Source organism: Marmota flaviventris, chromosome 7 (genome assembly GCF_047511675.1).
Source record: "Marmota flaviventris isolate mMarFla1 chromosome 7, mMarFla1.hap1, whole genome shotgun sequence".
Lineage (NCBI taxonomy): Eukaryota > Metazoa > Chordata > Mammalia > Rodentia > Sciuridae > Marmota > Marmota flaviventris.
The window spans coordinates 37106067-37118173 of record NC_092504.1 but is presented as its reverse complement, the minus strand read 5'-3'; the positions used below and the strand labels follow the sequence as shown (position 1 = coordinate 37118173).

Sequence of the window (12107 nt, the reverse complement as noted above, 5' to 3'; positions counted from 1 at the left end):
AGAGAGGGGAGATTTGAATATAATGAAAAATAGCCTTGCTGTAAATTCATATTGAAATTGCTATAATATTTTATTAGTGTGAATGAACAGACACAAATCTAATTTTAAGATACAAGTATAGACATTGAAACAGAATTTAATCTATGGTTTTCCATCATTTGAGCTTTTATTTTATACTAGAGGTATTTAACTTTTTTTAAAAAGTCTGTTAGCTTTTAGTCATCCATCAGTTGTCCTGAGAATTTACACATGAATTAGAAATGAGAGATGACATGAAGTGTCTCTTTTTAAATTTAAAACCTTTGTATGTTTTTATCTTAAAGGAAAACATGTTTACTGCAGGAAAATAAAACACAGAAAAAAATAGTGATAAAATCCCTTCATTATTAATTCCCATAAGTAACTAGTATTACAATCTTATAGTCTTTCCTTATAGATTTTATCCTTTAATTTTTCCTGGTATTTCATTTATAAACAAAAAAAAATGTGAAACAATAAGAAATCAGTCACAAGTGCATTTTCTATTTTGGCCACTCAACTTGGCTACAACTGCTCATTCAGAAGAATTGTCATCATTTGATCTGAATGATGGCTCCATGGAAGACCCTGTCCAAACGTTTGTCTTTAGTTTGCCAGACAGAGAATTCTCATTCACTGAAAGTATTTATAGACAAATGTTTTAGTTTTATCCTACCTGAAGCAACAGATAACATCTGGGTCAAATAATAGACTAACCAAAAATTCGTCAGAAAGGCTGGAGAATGAAATGTTACACAAGAATTTTGAAAAGCACTGATATATTTCTTGGAGTCTATAGGGCCACATATATAACCAGTGTTCTGTACATCTTCAGGAAAGACCAGAGTAAGCCCTATTTTCTCACCTCTGGTTGTTATTGAGGGTTTATACAAGCAGGAAGTGAATACCAAGGCAGAATTATAAGCAGCCAGGCTGAATGTTGAAAACATAGCCTGAACTGCACACAGAACTATATTGCAAAGATAAGGGCTTGGGTTTTTTGTTTTTGTTTGTTTCTTTTCCTCAGGTGTTTAAGGAAAATTCTGTCTAGTCATTAGGTGATCACTCAACTAACAAAACAGAGACTCCTAGGGCCTAAACTTAAAAAGGATACAGACTTACAGCATCAAATGAGAAAACTCACTTTTGCAAAAATGACATTTCATGTAAAGGCATCCTCAATGTAATTAGCCCTTAACAAATCTTCAAGAATCAAACCAGAAGGCAGTTGGATATCATATGCAAAGTTTTGAAAAGAAAAGTGTTTGCTAAGAATCCTATATTCATCAAAACTATCCTTCAAAATTTATGTAGAAATCAAATATCTTTAGAAAAACAAAACTAAGTTTTGTCATTAGCAGACCTGGTCTACAAAAACTCTAAAGGGTATCTTCAAATATCTTTACTGTTGTCCTTTATTTCTTCCAGTGAATCTGAGTAATTAATCAGTATCCTTTCATCTCAGTCTGAAGAGATAGGTCACCTGATCTTGCATTAAATAAATCCTTTTCTTCATAAAGTCCAGTTTCAGGTGTTTTGTAACAGCAGCAGGAAATATACTAATGTAATTTTTATTATTTATAACTACATATTTTTAAATTATTTTTAGTGTTTGTCTTGCAGATTAAAGTTTTAACAATCTAGCTTGCACTATTGATGATAAAATATTAATAATATGAGAACACTTTGATTTTATACAGCTCCATCCCCTTCTTTATGCTGCTATATCACAACTTATATCTTTATACATTGTGTGTATATATATATATATATATATATATATATAAATATAGATATATAATTACTGCCTTATGCACCTATGTTTCAAATCTGATAGGAAGAAAAGGAGTTAAAATAATAATTATATTTATATTATCTTTTGTATTTACCTATATAGAATAAATATAATTAGAAAATACTTGACTAAAAATGTATATATGTATCAAATATCACATAGTACCACATGGATATACACAATTTTATATGTCAACTTATTTAAAAACTTTAGGATAACTTATGGACTATGACACATTTTTCAAAGAGAAATTTTTACCTGTGAATACCTATGTTAAATAGTGAAAATTCACTGGACATAACTTTCCTATGTTCATATCTGAATACATTACCGGTTTAACTTCACATCATGCGCAACCACAAAGATGGGAAGTTATACTCCATGTATGTATGATATGTCCAAATACATACTACTGTCATGAATAACTAAAAAGAACAAATAAAAATTTTTAAAAAACAAAAATTGATCTCAAGTCAATAACCTAACCCCTTTCTCCTTAAAAAGTGGAAAAGTAAATGCAAACTAAACTCAACGCAACAAGAAACAATAAATGTTAGAGCAGAGATAAATGGAATAGAGAATAAAAATAAAAATAGATAATGTCAATATTGAACCATAGCTGATTTTTAAAAGATAAGCAAAATTTCCTAATCTTTAACTAGAAAGAGTAAGAAAAGAAGGAGGAGAAGGAAGAGGAGGAGTATGAGGAGGAGGAGGAGGTGACGAGGACAATGGCTCAGGAGGCTGAGGCAAGAGGATCAAAGTACAAAGCCAGTCTCAGCAACTTAGCAAAGCCCTAAGCAGCTTAGCAAGAACCTGTATCAAAGTAAAAAATAAAAATAAAATAAAAAGGACTGGGATGTGGCTTAGTGATTAGGGCTTCTGGATTGGATCCCTGGTACAAAAATAAATAAATAAGTAAAGGAGGAAGAAGAAGACTTGAATTTCTAAAACCAGGAAAACAAGAGGGAGCATTGCAACTCAACTTACAGGGAAACAATAACAAGGACATTCAATAGTTCTATGCCATATTATCAAGATACCAGAGGAAGAAATCATCAGGAAGAAAATAAACACAGATTAATATTCCTTGGGAATATAAACACAAATGTCCTCAACAAAATATAAACAAACTGAGGCCAGACACATTTAAAAAGGGTTAAACACACAGTGGAGTAGACAAAAGGGAATGAAGGGAAGAGAGGAGCGATGGGATAGGAAAAGCCAGCTGAATGAATCGGACCTAACATTTCTATGAACATATATGAATACACCACAGTGAATCTCAACATCAAGTTCATCCACAAAGTACTAATTAAGAAAGAACAAATTGGTAAGTAAATAGCAGAAAGATCCATAGATCAGAGGGAAGAGAACAGGGATAGGAAGTAAGAGAGGGGAAGGGAATTACTGCAGACTGAATAAGAATAAATTATATTCTATTCTTTTATAATTATGTCAAAATGAATCCTATTGTTATGTATAATTAGAAAGAACCAATAAATAAATTAAAAAATAAAAAATAAAAAGTCTTACATATCATATGCATGTAGGATTTATTGCAGGAATGCAAGGTTGGTTCAAATATAAAAATTAATCAATGTAATTCAACATTGTTTTCTGGAAAATGGAAAGAAAAAAATGAAAATTATCTCAACAGAAACAGAAAAACTTTTGATAAAATACACAACTTTTTTTTATGTACCCAATAAACTAGCAATAGAAGAGAATTTCTTCAACTTGATACAAGGTATTTAAGAAATATATATGTGAAAGACTACAAACATTCTCCTTGACATTAAGAACAAGATACAAATGTCTATTCTCATTCATTCTTTCAACATTATACTGCAGGCAATAGCCACAGCAATTAGGAAAGAAAGAAAAAATTAAAGGCACACAAAGTAAAAGTCTATTTGCAGATGACATGAACATCTACATAGAAACTTCCTTTAGTAAACAGCATAAAAATATTAGAGCTATAAAAAAATTCACCAAAATTGTAGGTACAATATGCACCTACAAAATCAGTTGTATTTCTATACACCACCAATGAAAAATCTGAGCATAAAGTTAAGCAAATCATTCCAATTACATTAGCATCCAAGCAAATAAAACATCTATAAAAAATTTCAAAAAAGAAGGTGAAAATTTTATACATTGAAGGCAACAGAATGTTGTCGAATGAAAAAAAAACATGGAAACATTTTCTATTTATCTATATCTATCCAGTTTCTCTATCTTTAATGGAAAAAAAATCCCATGTTTAAAACTTGAAACTCTTAATATGCTTAAGATAGTAGTACTTACCCAATGCAATCTCCAGATTAACTGCAATAACCACCAAAGTTCCAGTAACATTTTTTTTTGCAGAAAAGGTCAAGCTGATTTTTAAATCATATGAAAATATAAGGGACTACAAATAGCCAAAAAAAAAAAAAAACTTGAAAAAAAATGATATGTTTAATAAGAAAGGACCTCAACCTATTGATCTGAAAAATAAACTTAAAGCTGGACTATCAAAAATAGTGTGAAACTTGTATATAGGTAGATATAGAGGTCATTGGGTTAGAATTGAATGCCCAGAAATAAGACATATAAGTAAAGTTAATTTATTCTCAACAGAGATCCCATGATGGGGAACAAGCCTTTTCAATAAATAGTGATGGTACAACTGTCTATCCACATGCAAAAGAATAAATTGGATATTTACCTTATATCATACTCAAAATTTGATATCCAATTTCTTAGCTATGACACCAACTTGTAATCACTATGAAAAAGAATATTTGTTGCCTTCCATTCTCCTCAACATCAGCACAGTATCAGTCCTTTACGGTTTTGCTAGTATTTTGATGATAATCGTTTTTTTTAAAGTATCTCATTATTGCTTTGTATTTCCTTGACTGATGGTGAATTTAAGTACATTTTCACATAATGAGTAACCTTTCTCATATGTGTACATATAAACTTCTATCATCTATTTACATATGTGTATATGTGTGTATATGTCTCATATTTATCTTCTGTACAAAAGTCTCAAAAGTAAATATCTCATCAGTCTATGGGACCTCTAATAAAACGGGTGATAGTGGCCGTCTTCAGTGCTGATAGCACAACTTATGTCCTGAGTCACCGCCTTCCTTTATTTTTACAAGTGTGACTGTCCTGACCATAGGCAGAAAAACTAGAAAGTGAATGAAATTTTATTTTAAACCAACAAGGATATAAAGTATTCTTTGAAAATAGGTATATACTTTTTATAAAGTTTTATTTTTAGAGCCTTGTTTTATTTCATGTAGATTCTAAGCTACAATAAGAAAAGCAACTATTCTCATAACGCTGAGCAACCCAGAATTAATTTTATACTTATTTAATCATACTTGAATGAAGAACTTAATCATAGTTCCGTTGTGATCACCTGCGTGTGTGTGTGATTGGCTCATCTCTTAGAATGGTTCCAAGAGTTGATGAACAAATTAATGTGAGTTATGTGTCCATTTTTTAATTTATGTTAATGAGCACTGGGTCAATTTAAAGTGTGAGGTTTTCCTCAAAGGTTCTGTATCACTGTTGTCAGTCTCTTTAACCTAAACTAGCTAAAAACAAAACAAAAAAAGATAATTTATACAGAAAAATAATGAAAATTGAAGGCATGTTCAGGAGTCATTACTTCAAAAACTAAAACTATTTAAAAACTGTTGCACTGTTTTCTTAAACCAGGTAACTTTTGGGAAATTAAAATGGCATCCAAAGATAGCTTTTAGGAAAAGAAACAATATAAAAATGAACAACTGATTCTAACACTCTCTTGCTAATACCTATTGATGTGTTGGTTTCCATCTTTTCTTTTGCAGGAGTAACAACTGTTCTGACAATGACAACTCTGAGCATCAGTGCTCGAAATTCTCTCCCCAAAGTGGCTTATGCTACTGCCATGGACTGGTTTATTGCTGTTTGTTATGCTTTTGTGTTCTCTGCCCTAATTGAATTTGCAACTGTTAATTATTTCACCAAAAGAGGATGGGCTTGGGATGGGAAGAGTGTAGTAAATGACAAGGTAAGTGAGAACTCCCTTCTGATCTTAATAGAATCCCCTAACACATCTGCCTTGTGGCAGATATTAATTTGACATTAAGGAAATTCATATATGTATATGATTCATATATGGTTGTATATCATATCAATGTTTACCAAAGTATTTTCTTGCCTGAAATCCTTTAGGAGTGCCTATAGCAGTAGTAACACTTGTTAAAACCACTCTCCAGCGTCTGTTGAGCTCTATGTGTCAGACACTGTGCTAAGATTTTACATATGCTCTCTCAACATAATCTTTACAGCCATCTTAAAACTAGGGTCTCTCCTTAATTCTCATTTTTCACTGATGAAGAATCTGAAGCTTAGTAAAGTTATTTACCTGACCATGCTCACACAGCTGTTTAATAAGTGTACTCGAATCCAGATATGTCTATTTGACCATCAAGTTCATGCTCGTAAATCACTACACTGAATAAGGGGAGAGATTGTGAAAAGAAAATGGGAACTAACTTCACTGTAATAGAATTCCAGGTTCTATCAATGGGATGAGTATCCTTCACCTCTTCCCATCTTTGTCACTTGGTTGTAAAAGCCCAAATAGAATTCATATCTTCCCCATACTATGTGGAATAAATATGTAGGTGCTAGAATACCTAGGAATTTAAATTGCTCATATAGTCTAAATGGGAAAAGTTATTTGCTTTTAAGATTAACTTATTTTAATATTATTCGTTTCCATATTTTAGGTTGCAAGTAATGAAGCTAGTGGGTATTTTGATATAATAATTATTTCCTTAAGAGAAGGCTTTAGATTATAATAAGATATAAAATATTCATATTAATAGTAGAGACTTCTACTTGGAGAATTTCTTTCAACTCTATGTCTACTAAATTTATTTCTTTAAATTTAGAATAACATTTGCTGATTTTATTTCTTCTTTAATTATTTGAATGTATATTTTTCATTTCTATCACATAAAGCCCTTTAAACATATATATAATGATTGTTTTAGTTGAAAAGTCTTGCTTCTTTGTCCTAAATTTCATCATCTATAGAAGTTTTAGAGAGTGTTGCTTTATTTCATATTATCAACTCTTCTTCTGGCCTACTAACAGATACAATTAATACATATTAAAAAGTATCTGATCAATTTTCTATGCTTAACTTCTAGGCTATTTCAGCATTTCTATTACATTTTATGGTTGATTTATGTTTTCATTTCCCATATAGTGTAAAACTTTTCATTTTATCTATGCAATTACTTATTTTTAGCTGCATTAGTCACACATGCTCTTTTGTACTAGCATTTTTAAGATAGAATATTAGTACTTCGTGAATATGTTACAAAAGATAAATTATAAAGTTTTGTTGTAAGATTTTATTTGGTGTATTATTTTCAATACTTGGTGGTGCCAATCAAGTTAACATTTTGATTAGGCCTATCAAATAATTACCTTCTCAACTCTTCTACATGAAAACTGAAGTCCTGATCAATTAAAAAAAAAAAACTTCTTAATAATTTTTAAATGCAATAACCTAGTACTAACCAATACTGGATTTGTCTGCCCACATGGACAAGATAAATCTGTGTTGAAATTGTTGATGTTCCAATCTAATATTGAAGAAAGCAACTAACATCATTACTTTAGTTCTGAGGTTTACTTAGAATAACACATCAGACATGTTGCTTGTTTGTATTGGCTTCTCCTTAGGTAGAGTGACTAACACAGTGCCTGACACTGAGACACTTCAAAAATATTTGTTGAATAAATGAATTTCTGATCTTAAATCCAATGAGAGGACTCCTTTGCCTTCATGAAAATGTTTTAAACATTTTACAACAGTGAATTTAAAAGTGGGTACTCTATCCAATTTCATGATGCAGATGAATTTTGAGAGATATTTCCTAAACCTTAGAAAAAAAACAGGTTCTTAGAACTGAGAGGAAATTAATTAGAAGTGCTAAAGATGGCCTATCTGCCAAAAAGAAATTTCAATGCAGTCTACCTCTGATTTAAAGAGTTTTGTACCTGGCCCATTATGGGTGTCCTTTTAGACTAACATGTCTGAAGGAAGTCTTTTGCTTTTGTGAACATAAGTAGATACAATTAAATTATCTGTCAATAAAAAGAGCATAAGAAAACTTAAAATTTGTAAAATAGCAAGTACCAATTGGCCTCACAAGAAAAACTACTCAGAGATGGGATTGCTGGTACACACCTGTAATCCCACTGATTTAGGAGCTGGAAGCAGGAGGATCACAAATTTGAGGCCGGTCTCAGAACTTAGTAAGGCCCTCAACAACTTAGTCAGCTCATGTCTCAAAATGAAAAATAAAAATATCTGGAGATATAGCTCAATGGTCAAGCACCCGAGGTTCAATACCCAATACTATCCCCAAAGTGTGTATATATATATATACACACACACACTTCTCAGAGCTATAAATTGATTGGGTATTTTTATAAACAGTAAATATATTTTTAACATATTTAAATATGGATTTAACAATCCACTGTTTGCTTGTAGATTGTGTCATATTGATTTTTATAGATGTTTTTTGAAAATAAACTAGCAGATTTAGCAGGTTCACTCCTTTATGTTCAAGTTTCTTTTGAACCCTGTATTAGAAAATGGAGTCTACCTTGCTCTCTTAGTGTGGAAAGGACTTTACACTATTTTTAGCCTCCTTTGTGAAACTGAACAATAATACTTTATCAATTTAAATCTGTATTGCTGGATGAAAGAATCCAACTCTAAATTTTTATGCCCTTCTGTATACAAAAGTACCTATCTATGCAATTTCCAAATACTTCTAGAATCTTCCTTCACATACAATTTTCCTTCTTTAGTCCAAGACTAATTCTACCATTCCAGCTCTTCAATCTTTTCTGTCTGTGGTTTTTATCAAACTTGTTCCATCAGTTATGGTTTTTTTTTTCTCTTATTTCATCAAAATAATCTTTTCCATTTTATGACTTTCTTTTAGCCTATGAAAATGCTTAACATGCTTAATTTTCCATAAAATCAACAACAGCACTCCCTCCTCAGATTCTACCTTCATTTCTCCACTCAAACTTTGAAAAAAAAAATTGCTTACTTTCAGTTTAATTCTTAGCCTACTGTAATCTGATTTTCCCCCATTTACTATCCTGTAACTGAGGGGCACGAATAGCCTCCATATTTAAGACTGGATAGTTTTCCATTTTTCTCTAGGGATCTTATTGAACCTTTCTGCTGTTATGCCCCAGGACTCTATTTCAGGGGCAGCCCTGAAACTTTTTGTCTTCTTAAAACAGAATTCAGAATACCAGCTTCCTTCCCTCATATCCTGGAAGCTGCCATGATTCCTTCTGTGTTTTCATATTCTCTGCCAGAGTTCACGGTGGATCCAGCCTTTCTAGTATATGTTCCTATTTATTCCCAAAGACAGTCCTTTCAGCTTTCTTTGATGCTGCTTAAGCTTTACTTTTTACTGTGAGGTCCCCTATTTAAGAATATTGCTGACAATATTTTGAGGATTATCTGCATCAGTAAGCATACTGCCCAGCCATTTGCTATTCCCAACCAGCTCCTCCCTATGTCAATTCCTCAGGAAATTTCTCAGCACCAGTAGTCCAAAAATAATTAGGACCTCGTGGCAAATATGTACACTGCCCTCCAATTTTCAGTAGACCCCTTACCATAGTTTGTAATTGCATATTTTTTTCAGCTCCTTCACCAATCATAATAATGATAACGATGTTAATTTTAATAAATTATTTCTTTGTCCTTTGCACAGTATTTTGCATATATTAAGGCCCTGAGCCCTCTTGCAATAATCTTCTCTCTTTCCTTTCTTGAATACCAAATTCCTTTTTTATTCCTTAAGATATATCTGATATTATTTAACCTCAAAACTTTCCAGACTAATATAATAGACATCTCCCATTGTATTTCCACAGCACTTGGCACAAATTCCTTTTATAACATCTCATTAATCTCTAGTTTTATTGTCAGTGAATCTTTTTCTATCACTAGGTTACAATATATGAGAGAAAATAAGTTTTGTTTTATTAATTATTGTATCTGCTCTAGCACAGCATCTGGCACATAGCTTAATTGTGGTATAGTTTTTAAAAATTCATTAACTTTAATTTCTTAAGATTGCTTCCATAAATCTGGGGCCGTAAGTCTAAACTGGATAAGAAAAATATGGAATACAGAGATAAAAGATTACCTAAGATACAGACATATCAACATACTATCCAAACTCTTTTGGAATGTGCCATTGTTTTCTGAGTCACTTTAATTCATAGAAAACATCACATTTTTCAAGTGTATTTATTTATTTATTTCCATTTTTAACATCTTGTCTTGTTCCAAAAGAATTTCAGGCAGTTTAACATAGAATGCATGTTTTTAAACTATGATTAACTAAAATAAAAATAGAAAACCAGGATAAACGAAAATAGGTTCCAACATATCCACCATTGGGCCAACATTAGCTTGCAGTCCACAGTTATAGTAGTAGAGTTTCAATTTATAAGCTTCTTGGTAACAAATGTAACACATGGGGGGAATTATTTTTTCATTAATCAAATAATGACAACAAATTTTCTCAGTGAAAAGCTTTTTCTTCTACTGAAATTGCTTTTTTAAAATCAAAATGCCACATGGGGTTTATCATAGGGAAAACTAGTTACTGTAGTAAGTGATGTCAAATTTTTCCCAGTAAACTCAGTAATGAATTTCATATTGATGTTTCTTGTAGTCCCCTTCAATAAAAGCTGAAGGCATTATATTAACATACAACTCAGTGAAGGCAATTCTTCAAGGCGCTAAACTAATATGGTCCAAGTATGTAGCTTTCTCATGGCCCAGTTTAATCCAAGGAAAAACTTTAGAGTACTTAGAGAAGTGGATGGACTGTTTAACCTTCAAACAATCTTCTGTAAGTATCACTTTTCTTAGTCAGGGTGGTTAGCAGACAGTTGGCCATAGATTATCTGGCCAGGGAGCATGTTGTTGTTTTACAAATAACAGGCTTCTTAGCAGCCACAGTAACTGTAAAAAGGCAACATGGAATGGTAGAAGATAAATTTGTACTTTGGAGACCCAGGTTTTCTCCAAAGCTTGTTAATACAGTGTTTGATATAAGACGCCCATTTTTTTTATCATAAAGAACAATTTCTGAGACACTCTCCAACTTTGGAACCATGCAGTTATTATTTTCATTCATTTAACATGTCATATCATTAGTGTATACATCATAGGTAGTCATTTGCTCAAATTACTTAGGACATTATTTTCCCTACTACAGAAAGAAGGGCAAATTTGGTTTGCCACCATTGTGTAAGACATTTTGACTTCTGTAGTCAGGAAGTTACCTGACCTGACATTTTAAATATGTATTGAGAGACTCTAATATTGTAATAAACTAAAAATATTCTGAATCTTATAAAACATCTAGAATGTTGAAAATGAATCATTATGAGTTACATTCCCTTTTTATTCTACTTTACTGACAACTGAATTGTCAGCAAACTACATAACAGCATAGTTTACACTTTTACCCCCACCTAGTGTATAAAGATGTCATTTATTAATTTCATTTGTAAACCCAATTCCACTCCCTTCTTCATTATGTGGGTCCCAGTCACAGATAAAAAAGTCCATGGCATTATTTTTTGATTGAGCTTATTTTATTAACTTCCACTCTTCTATGTCTCTAGATGGTAAAATTCAGGACTCTGGGGATAATTAACATAATAGAGTTGTAGAAAAGCAATTGAATTTTGTTTCTACCAATCTAACAAATATTTTATTGTTTCTTATAAACATAGTCTCTTATGTTATACTTTACATTGTATATATGCATTTTATCATAATAATCATTCTAGTAACTATCATTCACTTATCATTGTGCAAATGTTTTTTGATTCTGCTCTGTGCCAGGAACTATGCTAGGAGCTTTGCAGCACCTTGTGCCCTCAAGGAGCTTACAATTAAGTGAAAGGGAACAAGAGAGATAGAGAAAAAAAAAAAAAAAAAACTACACATGTGCAATATAGAGATAAGTGCCAGAGTGCTGTGGAAAGGAATAGAAGGGCTACATAATACCAGCAACAGGAAGTGACATCTCAATACATGTGACTCACAACTGAGTCAGTGTTAGTCTGGTGATGGTAAGAAAATAAAAAATGTCTCTGATGGGAGGACCAGTGTAAAGTTAATTACCAGTTCCTGTGGAATTATGGTACCATTCACAGGTCA

The 12107-nt window shown here is 31.8% G+C and overlaps 1 protein-coding gene across 2 annotated transcripts in view; it reads left to right on the top strand.

Annotated features, from left to right (window-relative positions):
- Gabra2 (gamma-aminobutyric acid type A receptor subunit alpha2) overlaps positions 1 to 12107 on the top strand; it is a 134985-nt gene that overhangs the window by 118231 nt on the left and 4647 nt on the right. The window contains exons 8-9 of one of the 2 annotated variants that reach the window (XM_027937463.1): positions 5671 to 5873; positions 10606 to 10785. In XM_027937463.1, the coding sequence (XP_027793264.1) occupies positions 5671 to 5873; positions 10606 to 10785 (383 nt within the window). The remainder of the gene's footprint in view (positions 1 to 5670; positions 5874 to 10605; positions 10786 to 12107) is intronic. The other variant, XM_071614789.1, reaches the window with a different exon arrangement.